We start from the raw sequence: 24,265 nt of genomic DNA on the forward strand, positions 1-24,265 counted from the left end.
TCTTCCTTCTTTTTTCTTTATTTTCTTTTTTATTATTATTTCTATTGTTTATTTATTCATTATTTAAAGGATTGATTTCTATGTGTATTAAACTCATTTGTATTTATGTATCAATATGCGCATCGCAAGGAGAATGGACTTTTGGGACAATCTGATTTCAGATTGTTTTTATGTCTTTGTTATAAAGAGAGAAATTCATTTTTAAACCATATTGACAATAACAACCTATTAATTTATTATTATGTATTTTGCTGTTACGAGGCAGAAATTGTCAAGTAGTTTATGAGTATGCAATGGAGTTTTTATGCACACACACATTTGAAGAACACTGAATTTAACCCTGGATCAATACCCTTACTATACCGGTGTTTCACAAACTGTCAGAATTTCTTCCTAAAGCACATGTGTCAAAATCGTGGCCCGGGGGCCAAATCTGGTCCTTTGGAGCATCCAATCTGAGGCTGCAGGGGAAAGTAAAAATGACAGAGAACAACATGATAATTGTGTAATGAAACTCAACAATATTTGCAGGGACTCACAGTTTTCCCTGTGCTTTTATCGCATGAATAATATGAATCGCATTTTTAAACTGTTAAAAAAACTCCAAATTCTTACAAAATTACAAAATATTTCCCCAAAATAAATTGAAATTGCTCAGAGAAATATAGGAAATTTAAAGTGAACACTGCGTTGGGACTGATATTTAGCACTTATTGCTTAGATATTGTCAGTTTCTTACATATTTAGTATTTTATGTATACTTACAAGAGCAAACTAAGGCACAATATTGTCGAAATTACTCATTTCACAAACTGTGTGCCACTTAAGATTAAACTGCACTGTAGTTGGCCCCTGAACTAAAACTCAGTATGTCCAGTAAAACATGTCAGCGTCCATGTGTTTCTTAAGGGAGCTTTGGGAGTTCATGAACCTCCAAAACTAGCTAATACACAGCTTTGTGTGTGTGTGTGTGTGTGTGTGTGCGGTCCCTGCGTGCACACAGATCCCTCTTCGGTAAAAACCTCAGCGGTCTTCCTGTTTAGTTGTGAACTAAACATTCCCACTGACAGAAAGCTGGAGCAACAATTGTGCGAGACAATAACACCAGAGTAATAGTTTTCCCCAATAACGGGACAATGGTGGGATGAGTTTAGGGAGTTTTTTCATTGAATCTAAAGCTTAAAACGTGACGTAGTTGGAAGGAGCAGAACATGCCATGAACAGATCGAGGACTACAGTGTGTGAGAACGAGAGACCAAAGACAGATGGAGGAATGAAGGAGTCCACAGTAGGGAGGTAATGGTTCACATCCTGTTTGCTGCATGTGGAGAAATAAACACACCAGGGTTTCACATTTGAATCCTGGATGGAGATTACAGGTAAAGGTTCTGAGGATTCAAATCACAGCTCAGAGAGGAGAAAAATATCCTCACGCATGTTTTGATGGTGAGGGAAGTGGGGTTAGCAATGCGGTTTTGGACTGGTCTTGGAACAGTGGCCCTGGAAGTTTGCCCAACCAGTCCCACATGTGCTTTGTAGACTTGGAGAAGGCATTTGACCATGTCCATCGGGAATTCCTGTGGAGGGTTCTCCGGGACCCCTTGTTTGACCAGCTTCAGACCTTGGTCCGCAATGCCGGTGTAGTGTAGAATACACCTACCGTGAAAGTTTCTTACGGTAGACAATGGGCATGCGTACCTGGCGAACTGCATATGCTTGTCCGTTGTGTTGAAAAAAGGTAGTAATTTTTTCTTTAATTTTTAGGGTTGGGTTAAGTTTTCGAGTTCGGGTTATAATTAGTGTTTATTATAGTAGGAAAATTTAAGGTAGACAAAATATTGTAGGTATTCGTGTAAATATTTACTACGCTATTAGTGCACATGCGCCTGTAGGAAGTGGCTTTCACGAGTAGGATTAATTTTCATCACACCAGCAGTAAGTCGGACTCGTTCCCAGTGATGGTGGGACTCGTCCAAAGGCTGCCTTTGTTACTGATTCTGTTCATATGTTTTACGGACAATGTCTCAGCTGAGCCCGGGCGTTGAGGTGGTCAGTTTGTTGGCCTCAGGATTGTGTCACGACTTTTTGTAGATGATGTGGTCCTGTTTGCTTCATCAGGCCGTGACCTTTAGCTCTTATTGGAGCGGTTCAGAACCGAGTGTGAAGCAGCCGGGACGAGAATCAGCACCTCTAAATCCGAGTCCACGGTGGAGTGCCTTTGGATGGTGGATGAGATCCTGCCCCAAGTGGAGGAGTTCAAGTACCTTGAGGTCTTGTTTTGATGCAGCATTTGCAGTGATATGGACTCTGCATCGATCTGTCGTGGTGAAGAGGGAGCAGGACCGAAAGGCAAAGCTCTCGATTTACCTACCCTCACGTGTTGTCATGAGCTTTAGTCGGAGGGTTGCCGGTTCAAGCCTCACCGGGGCCGTCACTGTGGGATGTTGAGCAAGTCCCTTAACCCCGAACTGCTCCCCAGGCGCCGCAAAATGGCTGCCGACTGCTCCTCAGGGATGGGTTAAGTGCAGAAGACAAATTCCAATAATGTACTAACATTACATGGCCAATTAAAGGCGAAAGCCCGATTTAATCTTAATCTTAATCTTAAAAAGAACATGATCCCAGGTTCAAGTGGCATAAAATGAGCTTCCTTCGTAGGGTGGATGGGTTCTCCCTTAAAAATAGGGTGGGAAGCTCTGTGATCCAGGAGTGGCTCAGAGTAGAGCTGCTGCTCCTCCGCATCAACAACATCCAATGAGGTGGCTCCGACACCGAATTAGAATGCCTCCTTGGTGATGTGTTCAGGGCAAATCTCACCGTACGGAGACCCCGAAGAAGACCCAGAACACGCTGGAGAGACTGTGTCTGGCATGGGAAACGCCTCCGGATTCCCCCGGAAGAGCTGGAGGAAATGGCCTGGGAGATGGAAGTCTGGGCCTCCCTGCTAATCAGTGACGTGCAGTCAGGGTAGGCAAGGTAGGCAGTGCCTACCCAAGGGTGAATTAATATTTTGATTATTTGTTTTAATTATGATATACTGTAATCATAAATTATTTATTTTTCCATTTCCAATAGCCTACAGTACCTATAAGTTTGAAAGTGTCCGCATTTTGTGCATTTCATAGCCCAAATTACTAAACAAAGCTATTTACTGGAACAGCTGCAGTCTCACTCCGCTGTAAGGCAGGAGGAGGCCACGCCCTCTCCCAAAAGCACGTTGCTGCTCTGCCTCTGTTCCATAGCGTGTTTTTATGTGTTTGCGCATGCGCAGTCAGTTCCCCAAGATGACAACCATTTACGTCCAAAGCAGTGTAGAGAGCTGCCTTTGGACGTAACTGTGCTATGCTAAATGCTATACGTAAGTTCACAGTGCATTAGTGAATTGATTCCATGTGACTGCTGCTGCAACGTTTCTCTAGCTAGTGGGTGGAATAACACTACAGCAGAATGACAGCACAAGAAACGATAGAGAAACTTTCTTTGAGGAAAAACGACAGCTTTTAAAAGATGGAGACCAACACCTGAGTTACCAGAGCTTCAGCAAAGGTAAGTTCAGAACATGTTGGTACTTTCCACAGGGAAAGGAGGGATTGACTTTGTGGATGTTCCTCACTGAGGCTGTTCTGAGTTGTTGTTGTTGTTGTCATTTTCTCTGTATTTCTGTGTTTCCAAACACAAACAACAGATGTGCTGTCGTGTCATGAGATATATCTTGTTGGGAGAGTATGGAGTCTATTTTAAATAATTGTTTATATTTCTTTAACGGTGTTTTACGATGTTGAATTTGTTAGATGGCTAAATGCTTGTTCATGTGGATCTTGTTGGGTTTTTTCTTTCTTATTATGAATTTTATAATTTGATAAGCGCATTGAGATGACTTTGTTGTAAATTGCTTAGCACAAATAAATTTGAATTGAACTGAATTAACACTTAATAGCAGAAAACATATGAAATTGTCATTTAAGCAACACATTTAAAGATACCATTGTGGCGTTGTGTATTTTACAGTGATTGTTTATGTTTTTTGCCACCTATAAGAAAACTACTATATGTTTGATGTGATGATGCTGTTTGATGCTGCTTCCAGATTGGCTGTCAGTTTGTTTAAAGATGGACCTGTCAATCAACATCCAGTTTGGGGCAGGAGAAGACATATTTTAGCAAGGAGCTTAAAGTAATGAAATAAAACATGTACAGTAGCTGTTGGTTGGTCAAGTTGGTTAGAACACACCAATAACAAAGAAGAACCTTTTGTCATGGAAGGATAGGAAGTCAAGTCTTCCTGAGTCAATAGATTCAAGTCTAATTTAAGTCAAGAGTCATTTGTTTCAAGTCTAAGTCGAGTTGCAAGTCCTTTGTGATTTTGTTTAGTCTAAAGTAATCAATTTCTGACTCAAGTCCAAGTCATGTGAGTCTGCTTGTAACGGAGTCTGATCTACTAACAGATTAGATGAATACCTGCAGACTGTGTCTGTGGTTGCGGCTGAGCTCCAGCAGACTCTCTCTGGACGCTCTGCTGGACGGAGCCAATGAGAACGCTCTCTTCATGTTGACCGCTCCCTGACATAACTTCCACTGAATGCAGTAGGTCTCGTACAGCTCCTCCACCTGCAAAACGTTCAACATAATCCATGTGTTTCTAAGCTTTACGAAACTCAGGTGGAAAGAAAATGATTGAACCTAAAAATGAATACATCTTTCAGGCAAACTTTAGATTTAAAGAAACTTTTTCACGTCTTTTCACTTGCTGATTTGAAACTCTAATCGCCGTATGTATCTCTCCAATGCCCTGATCTCCTGTAAAACAGTGAAATGTTTATTTTAACAGCTGAAAAACAAAGTAAACAGTCATACTTTATGTGACGTATGAATTTGACAATTGTACCTTCTCTAGATCGTAGAGGAATGCCTGGAAAACACACACACACACACACACACACACCATTAACACACACACACACACACACACACACACACACCACACACACACACACACACACACACACACACACACAGATAAAAGACAAAATGAAGAAATATGTGTTTGAACCTGAGACATACAGGAATGACTGTGCACTCACTCACTCATTCATACACACCAGTCTGGAGTTCCTCTTGGTCTCTCTCTGCTGGGAGGACAGGAAGTCCATCTCGGCCTGATGACCTTCCAGACATTCCCTGTAGATCACATGACCCATTTCACTAACTCACAGCATCATCGCATCAACATTTAAAGCTCTGGGCAGTGGTGTATGAGTTTATCAGAAATTTCTTGTGAAGCCTCCTGTTTAATGTCTTTCAAGGGATCCTCCACTGTTTTTACAACTTTGGCCTAAAAACTTTGAAATGTAACAAACACATTATTATGCACCATATTTATTTTTACAGTTTTAGAACCTGTTTCACCATCTTGAAATCATGTGATTAATGATGTCACACGGCCCCACTGCCTGTAAACTTCCCATTGTTTTCTATTGAAGTGAAACATTCAGCCTTTTAGGATTATGTAGTAGCTTTTTCAGTCAAAATGACAACTCGTGCAGCTTTTAGTTGCTCTAAATAACCAGGAAAAGTTAAAGATGTTGTCGTGTCCTTGGGCAAGGCTCTTTACACACATTGCCTTGTATGAATGGGTATGAATGTAGGTGGTGGTCAGAGGGACTGTCGGCACGAAATGGTAGCCACGCTTCTGTCAGTCTGCTCTAGGGCAGCTGTGGCTACATTGTAGCTTACCACTACTAGAATGACTGATGTGAGTGACTGGTGTGAATGAATAATGGGTTCTGTACGCGTTTTGAGTCTCCTCGAAAAAGCACTATATAAATCCAAGCCGTTATTATTATTATTATGTAACCCTCTTGTTTACTGAAAGAGGGAAAAACTGTTGTGACCTGAAAAAAAATAATTGTGACCTCATGGGATGACAGTTCCAACTTTGTGGTTTGGTAGCAGACAATGAGGCAGAGAAGATGAGCTCTCCTAACTCTTCCTTTTATCAGTGCACTGACATGCGCTGGTAGATGAAGTTAGCAAGTAATCACAGACTCTTAAAGACACACAAACCTTGAGGACACAAGTGCTTTTGGGTGGGAGTCCTTCAACAGTCTGTAATTAACTCGCCAACTCCAGCCACCAGAGCGTGACAGCACACTGTTTAAGGGAGAGTAAAGGTCCCTTTGAAGAGCTCTTCTTCTCTGCTTCATTGTCTACTACCAACTGCAGATTTGGAACTATCGCCTCATGCAGTCAGATTTTTTTCCGTCACAACTGTTTTTATCCTCTTTCGGTAAATTAAAGAGGTTTACATCAACATCTTTAACTTTTCCTGATTATTTAGAGCAACCAAAAACGGCACAAGTTGTCATTTTGACTGAAAAAGCTGCTAAATGATCTAAAAAGCTGGTAAATATTTCACTCCACACTGAGAAATTCCTTTTGATTTTCTTAAATGCATGTGATAAAGAATGACTCGAGTCCTGCTTTGCGTTTGATGTATTGTGATCCCTGCAATTTATGCTTAGGATTACTATCAGGATTACTATCAGGATTACTATCAGGAATACTATCAGGAATACTATCAGGAATACTATCAGGATTACTATCAGGATTACTTTCAGGATTACTATCAGGAATACTATCAGGAATACTATCAGGATTACTATCAGGATTACTTTCAGGATTACTATCAGGAATACTATCAGGATTACTATCAGGAATACTATCAGGATTACTATCAGGATTACTATCAGGATTACTATCAGGATTACTATCAGGAATACTATCAGGATTACTATCAGGAATACTATCAGGATTACTATCAGGATTACTTTCAGATTACTATCAGGAATACTATCAGGATACTATCAGAATACTATCAGGATTACTATCAGGAATACTATCAGGATTACTTTCAGGATTACTATCAGGAATACTATCAGGATTACTATCAGGAATACTATCAGGAATACTATCAGGATTACTATCAGGATTACTTTCAGGATTACTATCAGGAATACTATCAGGATTACTATCAGAATACTATCAGGATACTATCAGGAATACTATCAGGATTACTATCAGGATTACTTTCAGGATAACTATCAGGAATACTATCAGGATTACTATCAGGAATACTATCAGGATTACTATCAGGATTACTATCAGAATTACTATCAGGATTACTATCAGGAATACTATCAGGATTACTATCAGGAATACTATCAGGATTATTATCAGGAATACTATCAGGATTACTATCAGGATTACTTTCAGGATTACTATCAGGATTACTATCAGGAATACTATCAGGATTACTATCAGGAATACTATCAGGATTACTATCAGGAATACTATCAGGATTACTTTCAGGATTACTTTCAGGATTACTGAAACTTACTTGAGTCCTTTGCGCAGTGCCTGGAAAACCCTGTCCACCTGCTCTGGCTGCTGAGAACAGATAACCCCTGACCCTCTGCAAGGAAAGAGGTGCACCTTGGGAGATTTACCTCCAGATAGGACTTTGGCGCGAAGGGAATTACGAGCCGACGACGGCCTGAAACCGAGACGCAGAGAAAAATCACAGCACAGAGAAAAAAACTTTCTGGAATCATTAATATTGTGTTCGTTTGTGTCTTGTTTCCAGTAATTGAGGACACTCAGAGTGAAGTTGACTCATAACAAGCAGTAACGGAGAATCACTCACCGTTGTCGAGCGGTCAGGGAGCCGAACCCGGTGAAGGAGCGGCTCCTGTGGACCAAACCTCCGTCTGAAGGAGAGTCGAAACGCAGCTTCACCGACATCCTACACACAGACACACACACACATGCATGCGCACATGCGCACACACCTTTACTTAGTTATGAAAACATTTGAAGTGAGAAAGTGACCAAGTAGAATATCAACATGTGCTCATTTGATCCATAAAACTCACGTAGACATATTTTTAATTCTGACATTTGAGAGATTTTCAGAGACCTCCATATGCTACTGACTAAATTTACTGTTAACTTCAAAACAAGAGCCATATTTACAAAAGGGTTAAAAAAAAAAAAAAAAGATACATCTGGGTATTTCTCGCATACTCAAGCTTTTTATACTATCTAATGTGAAGGCACTAAATACTCATTTTGACATCAGAGTTATAGTATGAGTCTTACGTTAGTATGAGTAGTTTGTCCAGTATACGATTTCCAACATAGCCAAAGTTGAAAATTCCAGTGACACTGTGTCGCGACCTTCAATCGGCAATGACTTTCTTTTCACGACACTTCCACTGGTCGTCACATCACTGGAGTAGATGAAGCAATGAGGGGAGCAAAAAGCGCGACTATGTTCAAGCAACTCATCACGGTCACACCGAATGCGACTTCAGCGACTCTGGCGACTAGATTACATTCAAAATCAATGTAATTGATGGAACGTCAAGCAACCTCCCTTCAAGTGCGACTCGCACAATTCAAAGAGTCAAAGTCAAAAATATTGAACTTTACATTCAACTTCGAGTGACGCTGTGTTGCGACATCATATTGGCAATGTTATTTTGTATATTTTTGCAATTTTTTCTGTTTTTGTTGTAGTTTTGTTGTTTGTGTTAGATTTTTGTACTTTTTGTAGTTGTCCTGTGTGGTTTAAAAGGTTATTTTGTGTATTTTTTGGTTTTTTGTATCATTCTCTAATTGTGTGTGTTTAGTGTGCTGACCCGGTTTTTCTGTTGTTTTTTTTTTTTTTTAATTATTGTTTGTTATGTTTGATGTTGTTTTGTATATTTTTCTGTATTTTGTGTGTTTTGGGATGCACTTTAAATAGAGTGGTATATTTTTATATCTTCTTATTTTTTGTTTTTAGAGTCATTTTGTTTATTTTTTGTTATTTTGGATATTTTGTCTCTTTTTTTGTTTTTTGTTGTTTGTATAATTGTGTATTTTTTGTTAGTTGTTCCAGTGTTTTTTTTGTGGTTTTGTCTATTTTTCTCTCATTTTTGTGTGATCGGTGTTATTATTTTTTATTAATTTTTTTCATTGTTTGTTATTTTCTATATTGTTTTGTATATTATTTTGTATCCCTGTAGTTGTCTTTTGTGTTTAGTGCGTTTATTTTGGAGGCTGCACAAAGTTAGACAGAGGGTGGCCAGTATCCTGTGTCTTGTTACTTTTTATCCGGCACTCACACGAACACGTAAGTCCTACTTTTCAAGCATTCAAAACAGGAAAATGAGCTAGAACTTCCTTGGGATACATTAACAAAGAGACATCTTGAAACAGATCCACAAAAATGCACATAAAATGTTTCACAGATGGACCACTGTAAATCTCTGAAGCAGAGGAGAACCATTTTTTCATCAGCTGCTCAGTGATACAGCAAGACATTTTAGAAAATATCACAGCAACCTTCAATTACTGCCAACTGGCAAATCAACCTCACGTTTTGCACAAAATCCCACTCGGACATGTGATTGGAGATGCTTCTGCAGCCATTACGTGTCACCATTGATCACCAGTTTAACCAATGATAAAACCAACAGCTCATTCTTGCTTTGGTCCCTTCAGATCTCGTGACTGAATACAAGCCAAGTTTGTTCAGAACTTTATTGACTGACGGTTTACATCTCTAATTATCAGTTTTTAGCCAAAGATAAAATAAACATTTTTAGCTGAAAACATAGTGATTTTATACAAAGCGATTGAGACAGTGATTTATTCATATTTAGGATTTTACAAATGAACTGAGACGAAACAAAACAAAAAAATGACAGAAGGAATGTGGATTAAATAGTGACAGAGGGAGGCACATTCCTTCACTGATGGGAGGAGTGTGTGTGTGTGTGTGTGTGTGTGTGTGTGTGTGTGTGTGTGTGTGTGCATCTGGAAGAAGCCTGGGATGTGATCTGCTTTTTAGAAAACCAGCCTTGACCTGCATGTGATTTAGGTTCCATGTGGTGGGGGGGGAGGGGGAGCTATGTGTGTGTGTGTGTGTGTGTGTGTGTGTGTGTGGTGTGTGTGTGGTGTGTGTGCGTGTGTGTGTGTGTGTGTGCGTGTGTGTGTGTGTGTGTGTGTGTGCATAAATGTTGTACATATGTGCGGGTCGTCTGCGTGCAAATATATATGTAACAATGTAACTTGTAAAAAGGGACTAATGCATGTCGATGGTGAACGACTACAGTAGTTTTATGTTCAAATTTCAAATCAATCTTTTGGTTCAATTTAACGATTGATTTGTGTTTCTCTTTCAGCTTGTTTTACTGCTCTCTGAGTGATGTTAAATTGGGTTTTCAGTGGACAAGACCAGATGGGACAAAACCAGAGGAGACGAGATGAGACGTAACAAGATGAGACAAGACAAGAGGATGAGACCAGGCGAGACAAGTCTGGACCAGATAGGATCAGATAGGATCAGATAGGATCAGATAGGATCAGATAGGATCAGATAGGATCAGACAAGACCAGATGACATAAGACCAGACAGGACCGGACGAGACCAGACAAGGCCAGGTGAGAAGAGACAAGACCAGAAGAAACCAGACCAGAGGCCACTGAAGTTTCTTCTTTAACGTGGTCATCTCGTCTTCAAAGGTCAAGAACAACCAAAGTGGCATTCTTTAAATATGTGGTAGGATAAGCTGAGTTCACGATACGATCGACAGCTAATGATAAATAGTTATGAGCTGGCGATAATGATTTAATAACCATTTCTTTATTTGACTTTAACTCTGAACCTACTTAGATACTGTACTGTGTCTGGGTATGACCTTTTCAATGCCTTGACGATACGTCTTGTGACGTTTTATTATTGCGATATCTTGTCGCACCATATATCATGAGTGTCCTGCCTTTAATTTTTTTTTACACAAATTTTAATTCCTCGCTGTCTACTTGTTGACTTCCTGAGCTCTTGGTTGAACACAATAAGAACATCTTGATGCTGAAATAGCTGGGAGTGAGGAAGACCACATGGTTCCTCCTCCATACTTGGACCTGGGACTGATTGAGCTCTCAGACACTGTGAGGGTCAAACCAGAGCTCATTACATCAGTACGACTACATCACACTCGTTAGTGTCAGTTCGGTATGTGTCCGTCCGTCTGCGCCAAAGTGCCTGCGAGGACAAAGTAAACATTGGCAGGGCTGTGATGTTTGCTGCTTTTACTAAACGAGACCCTGGTGTTCCCACCACACGCTGAGCTCTTGTTTTCAGGTCATTTATCAGTTGTTGATTTAAGAGTCGTTATTAACTGTGAACCACACTGTGTTAACATCAGCCTGTCAACGACAAAGTTTACAGCCTGTCAGATGGACACAGAACTCTAGAGCAGGGGTTCTCAACTGGTCTAACCCTGGGACCCACATTTTACCACCGTCATTAAATTGTGACCCAGTTTTTTTTTTTTAGAATTCAACCAAAAATTCATTTTTCTCAATTAGCTGTTGAAAACACACGTATATAATTTTTTAAAACATAAATCTCTATATTTTTCTGTGTAACATGCATTTCACAGCATGCCTGTCAAAAGAAAAGTTTCTTTCAAAATAAAAGACAAGTCCAACATGAGAGATATTAAGTATTAATTCATATTTGACCAGCTGTTCGTGACCCACCCAGTACAGGTCTGTGACCCACTTTTGGGTCCCGACCCACCAGTTGAGAATCACTGCTCAGAGCACATGTGTCAAACTCAAGGACCATGGGGTGTCAAACTAATGTGTGTTGAAGGGCCAAATATGGACCAGTTCAATCACAAGTGGGGTGCATGTTTCAACAATAATGTCCCAAGTTTGCACTTCCAGCTATAAATTAGATTCATTTTTTTTTTTCATTTGGCAAGATTTTGTAAAATAATTTGAGAAAAATTGCAGGATTTTGGAAAAATGTAGAGTTCTTTCAACAACACTTTACAACTGAAATATTTGGAAAGTTACACAGTGATTTAATGTTTTCTTTGTCATTTTCACTTTCTCCTGCGTGCCGAATCGGATGCTCTGAAGGGCCGGATTTGGCCCCTGGACCTTGAGTTTGACACATGTGCTTTTAATAATCTAATTCTGTTGTAGATATCTCAGCACTTCCAAATACACAAATTCACTGAAACTCAAAAATATTTGGAGGATCGCAATTTTCCCCATGCTTTTATCACTGGACAGCAGTCATTTTAAATCTCAAATTGTTCAAAGGATTTAGATTTCTTTTCCTGAAATTATTTCTCACAATTTCCTGAAATTAAAAACAAATAGTCACAAAATCAATGAAATTTAAAAGAGAAAATCCTGCAGGGACTGATATGTGTCACTCATCGCTTGGATATGGTAAGAATGTGCCATAGTACAGCACACACAGAATAAATCCAGGAAGTTAGCTCGATAACAGGAAATCCAGCTTCATAGTGCAGATGTCCTGCTGAAGCTCTGCAGTCGTTTACTTTTGTCTGATAAGAATAAATCAACAATTTTTGGTTTTAACTTCAACTGATTACCAAAGCTCACATTCCACACATTACAGCATTTTAATGTTTGTTTGTCAGGAGAATAAAAAGTATGAAGATACCCCACAAGTATGTACTCAAACTCTTTGGGGTTCGTTGTTTATGTGAAAAGACAAAATAAAGAAGCATCAGCAGCTCAAGTGTGTATGTGGTGGAAAGTGTAAATGTTTGTACATCTGTGTGACGGGTTTATTTATTAAAGGATTCACTCACTTCAGAATCTTTTAATCTTCGCTCTAACTGCTGCATATATAATATATATACAGTATATACAGATAGCATATATATATATATACAGATAGCTACTGCCTTAAAAATATGGGTTTTATCTTGTTTATTTTTAGTTAAAAATTATAATAAAAAATTACAGAGAAACATACAAGACGACATAAGAAACAACCAAGCGACACCAAAAACCCACACACGTAATATAGAATAATTTAAATAATACCAACAACAAAAACAACGACAAAAACACAAAATAAGAGAAAAATATACTGAATAATGAAAAAAGAAAAAAAAAACAAAAATGATGGTAGAAAGTATCTTGATTAGAACATGAACTGAAAATACAAGATCAGTCTTGGTTCCACATCAGGAAGGAAATGACCGTAAATGATAAAAACTATAGAAATAAATCTATTCAGGAGGCACTAAATTATGTTTGATTCTCTTATTAACAAAATGAGATTCTTTAAAATGTGTGTTAACAATCTTTTCCATCATTATGCTCTATAGTTGTTTAAAAAGTAAAATGAGACAATTATTATTATTATTATATTATTATTATTATATTATTTTATTATTATATTTTATTATTATTTTTATTATTATTATTATATTTTATTATTATATTATTATTATTATTATTTATCTTGTTTTATATTTTTACTACTGTAATGTGTGCACTTGTATTAAATCCTTATTATAATTATTTGAACTTAATTATGTATGTTTTTCTTTCTCTTTCTTTCTTTGTTTAGTGATTATTCTTTTTATTTGTAATATTTCTTGAGTGGCTGTAACACAAGTAATTTGCCCCTGGGATAAATAAAGCACTTCTGATTCTGATTCACATATTATGAGCAAATGTTGTAGTTGGACAAATGGGGTACTTGCATTCAACAGTAAGAGAAAGGGGGTACACCAGCAAAAAAGGTTTGAGAACCACTGTCTACTATATACTATGAGTATGATTAGTATAAGGTGAGTGTTCATTTGGAACCTACAGCGTTAAAAACCTTGTTCACACTGAGGCTAAATATCTGTTGATTCTCCACTTTTACTTTGAAAGTTCTGAAAACATTTGAAGTGAGAAAGTGACCAAGTAGAAAATCAACATGTGCTCATTTGATCCATAAAACTCACGTAGACACATTTAATGCTGACATTTTCAGAGAGCCTCCATTGTGCTACTGACTAAACTTCAAAACAAAAGCCCTATTTATTAAAAACAGAGATAGAGCATCTTCTACTACCTTGTTGTCCTTTTTTCATCTGTTTTCTTAACGCTGTGACGTCACCATGTTTCACTTCTCCAGGTTGTTACGTCACAACACTGAAACACACAAAGAAGTTCAATCATTTTGATGAAATATATGTGTAACGACTATCAGGTTTGGGCTGATTTTTCTCATTATTTGTTAGGATTCCTACGATCTTAATCATTGTTTGAGGAATTGAAGGAAAAAATGAAAAGTTGCATGATTTATTTGCTTTAGCAACGACAACAATAAAAGTCAAAGATAAAACAAATATATGAAGATGTTTAAACCAAGAGATTTAGAAACCAGCGCATAAATCTCAAAGTGTTTAATAAAAACAAATATTTATCACTTTCATCTGGAAAATCTGAGTTTTTGTTGGATTAAACTTGGTTCTGAATTATAACCAAGCCATATTTCACATTTCCAGTGATTAGTTCATCTTTTTCAGATCTCGTAACTTGTGTTTTTACTCTCGCCTTGAATGCACTCGAACAAAGTTCTGCAGAGTCAAGGAGACTAATTGACCTTTGTATTTGTAACAGAGGGAAACACACTCCAGTGAGCTCTGGGCGACAAAATGAAGAAAACATTTTCGTCAAAAAATAGGAAGCAGTAGACCAAAATCCATGTAAAGACTAAAACGACGACACAAAAGAAACCTAAATTTGGTCAGTGACTATTTTTGATGTAAGGGTGAGTTCGTTTGATTGATCAAGACAAACCAAAACCATGTAGATCTGAGGTGGTTAAACTCATTTTAGTTCATTGACCAAATACAGACAGTTTCATTTCAGTTTTCCACAGATATAGATGAGAAAAAACAGTTAGTTTTCAACATGAACGAGCCCTAGTTTCAGCTTCCACGTATATAAATGATATATGGAATATGGAAGCCACCAACAATATCTAAGCAATAAGTGAGATTAATTTAATTTGGAGAAATTTAGAATTAATGAACATGAGAAACAGAAATGAAAGAATACATATATATAATGTAACAATATAATGTAATACATTATATATGTAACATATGTAACGTTTAAAGAAAAGATCATTTTAAACTGTGGTATGAACACGTAATGTTTCTGAGATCTTGGATAGACAAAGGGTTTATTTATGATTATATTTATCTTATTGTGTATATAAATCTAAAGAAAGCTGAGTGGAAGATGCATTTAAATAATGTTTGTTTTAATTAGAGAAAGACCATTAACTTGATATTTGTACATCTGTTTAAAGAAACCTAAATAAACTAAACTCACATGGAAATTGCAGGATTTTGAAAGAAATGACAGTTCTTTAAAAATAATAATAATTAAAAACATTTGTGATAAAGCATGTGGATACTGTGAGCCCTGGAAAATACTGTGGCGTTGAATTAAATGTTTATTAAGTAGTGGTGGGAATAGATCAAACAAAATGTATCTAATTAATTCTGTATTTGGTTTATGACTGAATCAATAAAAACAATAAATGATCTTAAACAACAAAACTGTGTTTATTAATTCCATCACTGAGTGAATAAATAATATGAATACAGATATTATGATTGCATTGTTCACAAAGCAAAAACTTACATTTAACTAAGATATATTCATTTTTTCTGGATTTTGTTTTTTTTCTAAAACAAATGTGCTTTAGTGTAATAAAGTGTAAAATAGTTAGAATATCTAGAGATCATGAAATAAACAGAGCAACTGATGAAGCTGATGAACGACTTCTCCTCTGGTTCTCCTGTTTCTTGTGTTGGTCTGTGCATCAGTATTATGGGTATACTGGGAACTTGTGCGATGAGAAAGGTTCCGCACCGTGTGGAGTGCAAGAAAAAACCCCCAAAAACAAGGATGTTTAAAGATATTAAAACCGACTAAAGCGTGCAATTAAATATGACAATGATTAGCCTGTAAAGGGTTTATGATCAGCTGAAATAGTTTAGTGTGAAGATGGTGTACAGAAAAAAAATGACTTCAATCTGTCTCGTAAAGCATTTAAGTCACAAATCATGAATGAAAAAAAAAAGACGAATGACTCTCTGGGGCTTTAAACCAATCACTGAGCAGCAGGATTTGGTTCCAGCTGAAGTTGATTCATGTCCATTGTCTGAGTAGAAGCACGTTTAAAGCCATGATGTACGGCGAGGCTTTGTTGACATAAGCGTCACTACGGAATTACGGATTAACGGCATGAGCAGTCGCTAACGTCGAAAAATGTCAAGAACCAACGAAGGATCATCAGCTCACGTCTGACAGTCGCTAAATTTCCACACGATGGAATAAAAAGAACATTTGAAACTTTTTTTTAAAAGTGAGACTGAGACTGAGAGACTGTCCTGGTCCTCTGAGGTTCATAACGTGGAGTCAAAGCAAACGCAGGACAAACTCAATAAGGCCACAAAGCCTTGGAATAATTGAGTGTAGAGAAGAAAACGCTCTCAGAACTTACTGTATAAAGCATGAATAGTTTTCAACTATGGGGGGAAAGAATGTAAATGACATGACATGGCATGTTCTATATCACTGTTAAAAATGTGCACACATGAACAATTATCTAAATGCAAATGTTAAATCTAAATCTATAGGTTAAAGTAAATATACATTTTAAAAAAACAGATGTACAAGAAATTATGAAATTAGATGAAATATTGAATTACAGGGAATATGCAGATTTGTAGAGATGGGTTTTGAGTTTTGAAAATGTAAATGTAAATGTAAATCCAAATGTTAAATCTAAATGTAAATGTTAAATATAAAATTTCAATTCAATTCAATTCAACTTTATTTATTTAGCGCAAAATACAAAAAAGTCATCTTAAAGCGCTTAACAAAATGTAAAATTCATAAGAAAGAAAAAACCCAACAAATCCACAAGAACAAGCATTTAGCAACAGTGGGAAGAAACAACTCCCTTTTAACAGGAAGAAATCTCCATTAGAACCAGGTTCAGAGGTGGCAGCCATCTGCGTGGACTGGTTGGGGTTAGTGGACAGAAGGACCAACAGAACAGGATAGAGAGATAGAACATCAGAGTGTCCCAGACTAGTTGAGCCGTGAACCACAGATCAGGAAGTGACATCATCAGCTTCACGACACCTGAAACAGAGCAGAGAGAGAAGGACGAGGAGAAGACACTGACTGCAGAAAAACTAAATGTTAAATGTTAAATGTTAAATGTAAATGTTTATTGTAAATGTAAATGTTAAATCTAAATGTAAATGTTAAATCTAAATGTTCAATCTCAATGTTAAATCGAAATGTTGAATCTAAATGTAAATGTTAAATCTAAATGTAAATGTTAAATCTAAATTTTAAGTATTAAATCTAAATGTAAATGTTAAATCTAAATGTACATGTTAAATCTAAATGTAAATGTTAAATCTAAATGTAAATGTTAAATCTAAATGTAAATGTTAAATCTAAATGTAAATGTTAAATTGGCGGAAAGCCAAATGTTTAGAAATTATATAAAGTGGGCAGGTCAGCGCCTGTGGATCACGAGGCCCCGCCCACACCACCGACTGCAGCTCAGTGAGTGAGGAGAGGGGAACAGCGAGACATAGCGGGGTCATTCCAAACTGACGAACTCGACAGAGCAGTAATAACTGGTGTACGGGCTGCAACATCAGCAAATAACTGTACCCACAAAAACTCCTGATACTCTGTTTCTCAGCCTGAAAACCCAAAATCCAGATGCATGTTGAGTTCTAACCTCTCACTTTAGCATTCACTCAACTTCCTGTAACCTTAGTGTTTTTATTTCTGTTCAGTCCGACTCAGCAACGTGGATTAAAATCACTGGGAAATGGATGGAGTTAGAACTCGATATGTAGAAATGGGAATTAATCTCAGCGTGGATCACTCTGACATGAATTCCTAAATGTTTGGAAACTTCCTGAGAACTGTATTATTTTAAGATTGTGTGAATACAGAATCTATCAACTGCCAACAGGAAGACGTACAATAGGTGTTTCAGGGTCATTTCATCACATTATCTGACCTCAAGATATCAGATTCAGATTCAGATCCTTTAAATCAAATCCATTCAGTCAGAAATAAATAACATTGTACTCTTCAGCTAATAAAGCTGCAGTTTGTTAAACTTTCAATGACCTCTCCAGGAGAAAGTGAGCCAATGGAGGCGCTGCAAATATAAATAAATAAATGTATATATCTTAAATGGCAAGACTGATTTTACCAAATTTGGTGGGTATGACCCTGGGTCACTCCTAAAGCCATATCTCGGAGTTAGTCGTGATTGGTCAAAGTGGGCGTGGCTTATCACAACATAAACAACAAACATTTATTTCAGCTGAAGTATTATGTTGAGAGCTGTGAAATTTACAGGGTAGATATAGAACAGCACACAGATCACCCATACCAAATAGTGCACCACTAGGTGGCGCTATAATGGCTGCCAACGCATCTTGGCCTGTAACTTTCACATTTTAAATCACATCTTTATAAACTTTATATCCACGTGTTCACTGCAAATGACACGTTGGCCTGTGTCCTGATGCTCACCACAAGCCGTCATCATTCATGACGTACTTCCATGGGCTCAGCAAAACCTGGAGGCGGAGTCATGTGGGAAGGCTTGGCCCTCTTTCATAAATGCTTGCAGTTCAGTTCTAGAAACATGTAAAGTTGGTCAAAAAAAGGCTGACTGAGTGTTTCTCGTGTAAATCTAATCCTGCTGCAGATTTTTCTGTCCATTCATCATCTCCTCAGGATCTGGAGGTCATGTGATCACATGTGATGACATGGGGGAAAATAGTTTGTTTACAGGTTGTGAATAAAAACGCACAGACTAAAGTCGACTCAACCCAAATAACCCAAAGTGGAAGATTAAAAAACACATAAATTAAAGGAAACAGTCGATGATTTATTCACAACATGTACAATAATTCATATAAGTGATGGGACTCGATATAAAAATAGATATGTATATAATTAATTAGAGACTTTGTAATTATTAATCATCGAGCAACATTTGACACGAAAAGCAAAGTTTTTCAATTTCAATGGATTTCTGTATATAAAACACAATAAATGAGCTTAAACAACAACATTGTGTTTATTATTTAAATGTAAATGGTAATAATCTTAGTCGTCAGAGATGATGAAAGTAGATGTAGTGAGTGTGAGCCAGCTTACTGTGTGGGTATTGTTTTTGGCAGATTGTCAGTTTAAACTGAACTCATTGAAGAGTTCATGAGAATCTGCTGTTCTGAGACAAAAAAAAACATACTCTGGAAAGAACAGGCAGCAAAATACTTAAAAGGTTGTTTGATATTTTCAAAGGTGTATTTTTAGAGAAAAAGCTCTTTGTTTGTTTGTTAGTTTGTTTGTTGTTGACTAAACACCTCTTCTTTTGACACTTTTTACACCTGAAACTTTCCACATTTACAGCACCTGAATAAGTTCATTTGATTTCACAACATGCATGGGTTCAAATCCCTTCCTCGATGCATGACAAGTATGTAAATAAGAATTATCGAGGTTCTTTATGCCAATTAAAGCAGTGGTTCCCAACCAGGGGGCGTGCACCCTTTAGGGGTACACGGAAACACTTTTCAAAGTCCTTATCGGACACATTTTTATATTTTCCACATCCATTGATTTACATTGTGGTAAATTTTTTTAAAAAACATAACAAAGAGACAGAAAGAGACAAATAAAAGCCATACGTTAAGGTTTCATTTATTCAGAAAACTTTATTCAAACGTACTTTGAAATTTACTTTGATCTCCTGACAGGTTTCGACTGCCAACTGTCAGCCTTCCTCAGAGGTGTCTGCTGATTGCTTTGATGTGTACTTACGAGTGATGTCCTCTGAGGAAGACTGACAGTTGGCAGTCAAATCATGTCAGGAGATCAAAGAAGTACATTTCCTGAAAAAGGTTGCCTGAATAAATAAAACCTTAACACTTAAAAAAAAAAAAAAAAAATGAACTTTATGGAATTGTTAGAGGAATAAAAGGTTTAGATCAAAGGTAAAGTTGAGCCAGATGTTGGAAAAGGTTCAAACAAGTTTGCTGCCACAAATAAAAGATGCATAACATGAACAATATGACAGAAAGAATAAGACGTACATGTTGGGAAACACCAAAGAAAGAAGAATATCATACAAGCAAAATACTACAGACTATAAATAAGGTAAAGACAGATGTTTCCAAAGCAAAGTATGAATCAAACATTTACATTTGAAGCAAATCAAACTCTTTTCAAACTTACCTGAGAGAACGAAGAGTCGATTTATCCCCAAATGTCTGTTTGAGACCCACAGCAAACAGACGAGTGTTATCAGCACATGCATGTGTGTGTGTGTGTGTGTGTGTGTGTGTGTGTGTGTGTGTGTGTGTGTCTGCTCCTTCCTGATAGATGATGATGATGATGATGATGATGATGAGCTCCAGCAGATCAAGAAGGTTTCACAACTTAGTCAGAAACTGGAAACCATTGATAGGAACGTTTCTCTCTCTCTCTCTCTCTCTCTCTCTCTCTCTCTCCTCTCTCTCCTCCTCTTTTCAACCTTTCCCCTGAACTTCTTCGCTCCTCCCTCTTTGTGTTTATTCCCTCCTCTTTCTGTGTTTCCCACTCCTGTTTTTTTTTTTTTTTTTCCAATCTTCGATATGTTTTCCTTCTCCTCAGAGGTGAAAGTAATAGATTACAAGTACTGAAGTTACTGTAATTGAGTTGCTGTTATGGTACATTTTTGAGTGCCATATATTTCTAAATGAGACATTTTACTTGGACTTAAGTATGTTTTAAAACAAGTAAAGTAATTTGTTACATTTCTACACCCAACTGTTACTAAGTAAATTATGAATATTTCTGTTCCATGGTCTTTTCACATTGAACATTATCCATGTAGCCCAGCAGATATGGAGCAATATTAGGGTCACATGTTCACTTCTGGAACAAAGCGTTACATTTGTAAAAGGGGGTTTCTGAGTTTGCTATAAGCAATTTTTAATGGGATCCACGCTGTAAAAACCAAAGATTCCCATTCAAAATCCAGAAATCTAAGATGGTCACCATCCATTGATATTTACAATATTTGTCATAACTTTGGTTTTATTTAAAATAGAAACATTGAACACACGTGGTCTAAATAATCAGGAAAATTTAAAGATGTCGATGTAAACCTCTATTCTTAATTTAATTACCTTTATTTTGAAAGGGCATGTGAATGCATTAGCTACTGAAGGTTCTCATCATGGCCCGCTGAAACCCACACACACACACACACACACACACACACACACACACCACACACACCACACACACACACACACACACACCACACACACACACACACACACACACACACACACACACACAGCAGCAGGCAGAGATAAGCCCAACGACCACATTTATCTTTGTGTGAGTTTAACTCAAAACAGCAGCTATTAAAGAGTTTCTCTTTCAAACAAAACTTACAAACTGAAGGAAACAAAATTGACTACAAAACTACACAAAAAAAATACAAAAAAGCAATATACAAAGAAACAACAACAAAAAGTACAAATGAACACATGAATGAGAGAAGAATAAACAAAATGACAACAAAAAAACACACAAAAAACTGCCAAAATAAATGAACTTGTTGACGCCAATAACACAAAAAAGACACAAAATTAAAAAAATATATAGCAAATGGACACAAAAATATCCAAAACAACAACCAAAAACACACAAACCCTTTGTTTTTTCCTGTATCAATTATTTATTCATTCATTCCTTCATTAACTAATGGGTTGGATGGACTTTCCTTACACAGCACTTTCTTTTGTCAAAGGTTTTCTCAGGTCAAAGCCACAAATTTACAAATTTACCCCAAATAAACACAAGACAACAATAAATAGACACATAAGTAACAGTAAAAAAAAAGTAACAAAAAGGCAACAAAAACGACTCCAAAAGCACTAAATAATTATACAAAACAACATACAAATTAGCAAAAAAATTCACAAATTTACTCCAAAAACACATAACTTGTACAAATGTATACGTAAATGACAGAAAAATAAACAAAACGAGAACAAAAACACACAAAACTGCCAAATAAATGCACCTAATGACTCCAATAGCACAAAACCACACAAAATGAAAGAAAAATACACAAAATGGACACAAAAATTTCCAAAACGACGACTGAAAACAAACAAAAACTCTCTGTTGTTTCATTTGATTGATCATTATTCTATATACTAACATGAATGTTGATCACGTGACCCTCAGATCAGATACAATCACATTTTTTGGACCTGCTGTGATAAAAGTTGCTAAAATACACTATCAAGACCAGATGTAACAAATAATATGAACTGAATAGGGAACCACTTCTGTACCCATTTACTATTATTTTTATACCTGTTTATTTGCTCAGGGTTTCCTGTAGAAGTTGCAGATCTTTGTATTTGAAACTACTTTGGTTTGTATTTATTATTATTTTAATATTATTTACTGGTGGTTTGCTTCTACCTGGTGGAGGTGAAGGGTACAACTGCTTTACCGCAATTCTAAAGTTTTCCACTGGAGGTCGCACTTTTTCATTGAAAGTGAAAATAGAAATAAAGCACAATGTTTTTCATTCCCTCTAATTTGTGATTTGTTTCACCTTCAAATCGTACAGAAATAATAAAAGGTAAATTTAAGGTTCTCATTAGAATTTTTTTGTAATGAAATAAGGTCACATAAATTATATTGATTTTTTCTTCTTTCTGGATGAAATGTATTTTTGCAGTGGCTGAATCACATTTAAAGTGACCATCAGTTAAAAAAAAAGAAGCAAAATTTTAAGTTACATAAAATAGTTTTGAATCATCAAAAAGTATCAAATGAATATTAGCTTGATCTGACATCAGTATTCCAAGCTGGAGTCTACCTTTTTCAGGAGAGTGCAATGTTATATATCACCAATACCATCGACCAATCAGCATTGAGTTGCAAACTTGTGGAAGAGCTTTTTCATTGGTTTATATTGCAAGCGCTACTATGGCAACTGTTGTGATTGACAGCTCACAGTCCACAGAGATCACGTTATTAAGCAAAATGCGCTGCTACTTTCATCGGCAACAGACGTTCATTTATTCATAGACGGAACAAACTGGACCGAACGCACCACCCATTTTCAAACATACAGTGATGATGTAATGTCATCAGTCCTACCTCCGCAGTGATGATGTCACCCTTATGTTCCAATGTTTTAATCCAATCACCGGAGAGCCCACCCCCACGCCCCACCCATTTTGGAACATTAGAACATTGGAACATTGGTCCTTACCACAACAGTGATAATGTCATCAGTCAGAAATAATTCATTAACGGTATCATTGCAGTCTAAACAAATCCAATGTTGCACACCCTTGAACCAAGCAGCAGCCATGTTGAAAGTCTCAGCTCTGTCCGTCCCTGAACCGCAGATATATTTGAGCCACAGACAGACAGACAGGTTTCTTGCTTTATAGATAGATATATTGAGAGAGAGAGAGAGAGAGAGAGAGAGGAGAGAGAGAGAGAGAGAGAGAGAGAGAGAGAGAGAGAGAGAGAGAGAGAGGAGAGTCTCTGGGAATATAGGAAATTAATGACAAGTCTGAATAGTTTAAATTAAAAGTTAATTTGAATTTAAAAGTTGAAAATGACTTTAACACACTCTTAATTAGAATTCTGCCTCACAAACTGAAACATTGAGTCTCTATTTATTAACTGAATAAATGTTATTTATGTAATTTAGTGTTTCAAAGGTTGTCTGAGGTCAAGGACCGAAACATGGGAAGGCATGTAAAACAGGCTTCATTCTCACACTTTGCTCCAATAAACACATTAATATGTGATGAAACAATCGAAGGGCTCAGGGAATGATCAATACATGTGATCAGAAACACGTGATTTTGTATTTGGTGGATTTTTTTGTTACAAAACCAGTAAAAGTGAGTTGTGTAAACGCGCTTTTATTTTGGTCAAGTTAGTCAGAATCAGGCCGGTTTGTAAGTCGGTGTGATGGCCTGGAATTGCCTTCAAAATAAGAGCTTCTCAGCTTTAGTTATTGAGGGTTTTGTTTGTTGGCTGGTTTTTGTTGTTTTCATCTTACTTGTTTAGTAATTATTGACACGTTGACTTGAATTAAAGGGTCAAATCAATAATACATTCATACAGTAATCAACTGAATCATCATTTGACTTCCGGAATGATATTAATTAATCATATAATCGACTGCGTTCTTTAAATTTGGGTCTCGGAGGCTTGGAATATTTCAACTTCAATACAATATGTGGCTCAATATAAGGGCATATACTTTAAATAA

General features: G+C 36.9%; 1 protein-coding gene across 1 annotated transcript in view; it reads right to left on the bottom strand.

The window, feature by feature from the left end:
• The window catches only part of ripor3 (RIPOR family member 3), a 39,035-nt gene extending 18,607 nt beyond the window's left edge, over nt 1–20,428 (bottom strand). The window contains 8 exon segments of the mRNA XM_028446303.1: nt 4,459–4,610; nt 4,746–4,797; nt 4,886–4,909; nt 5,100–5,178; nt 7,397–7,552; nt 7,703–7,801; nt 13,952–14,031; nt 20,191–20,428. Coding sequence (XP_028302104.1) covers nt 4,459–4,610; nt 4,746–4,797; nt 4,886–4,909; nt 5,100–5,178; nt 7,397–7,552; nt 7,703–7,800 — 561 coding nt within the window. The 5' untranslated portion in view covers nt 7,801; nt 13,952–14,031; nt 20,191–20,428.
• Between the last annotated feature and the right edge of the window lie 3,837 nt (nt 20,429–24,265).

This window comes from Gouania willdenowi, chromosome 5 (genome assembly GCF_900634775.1).
Source record: "Gouania willdenowi chromosome 5, fGouWil2.1, whole genome shotgun sequence".
NCBI lineage: Eukaryota > Metazoa > Chordata > Actinopteri > Blenniiformes > Gobiesocidae > Gouania > Gouania willdenowi.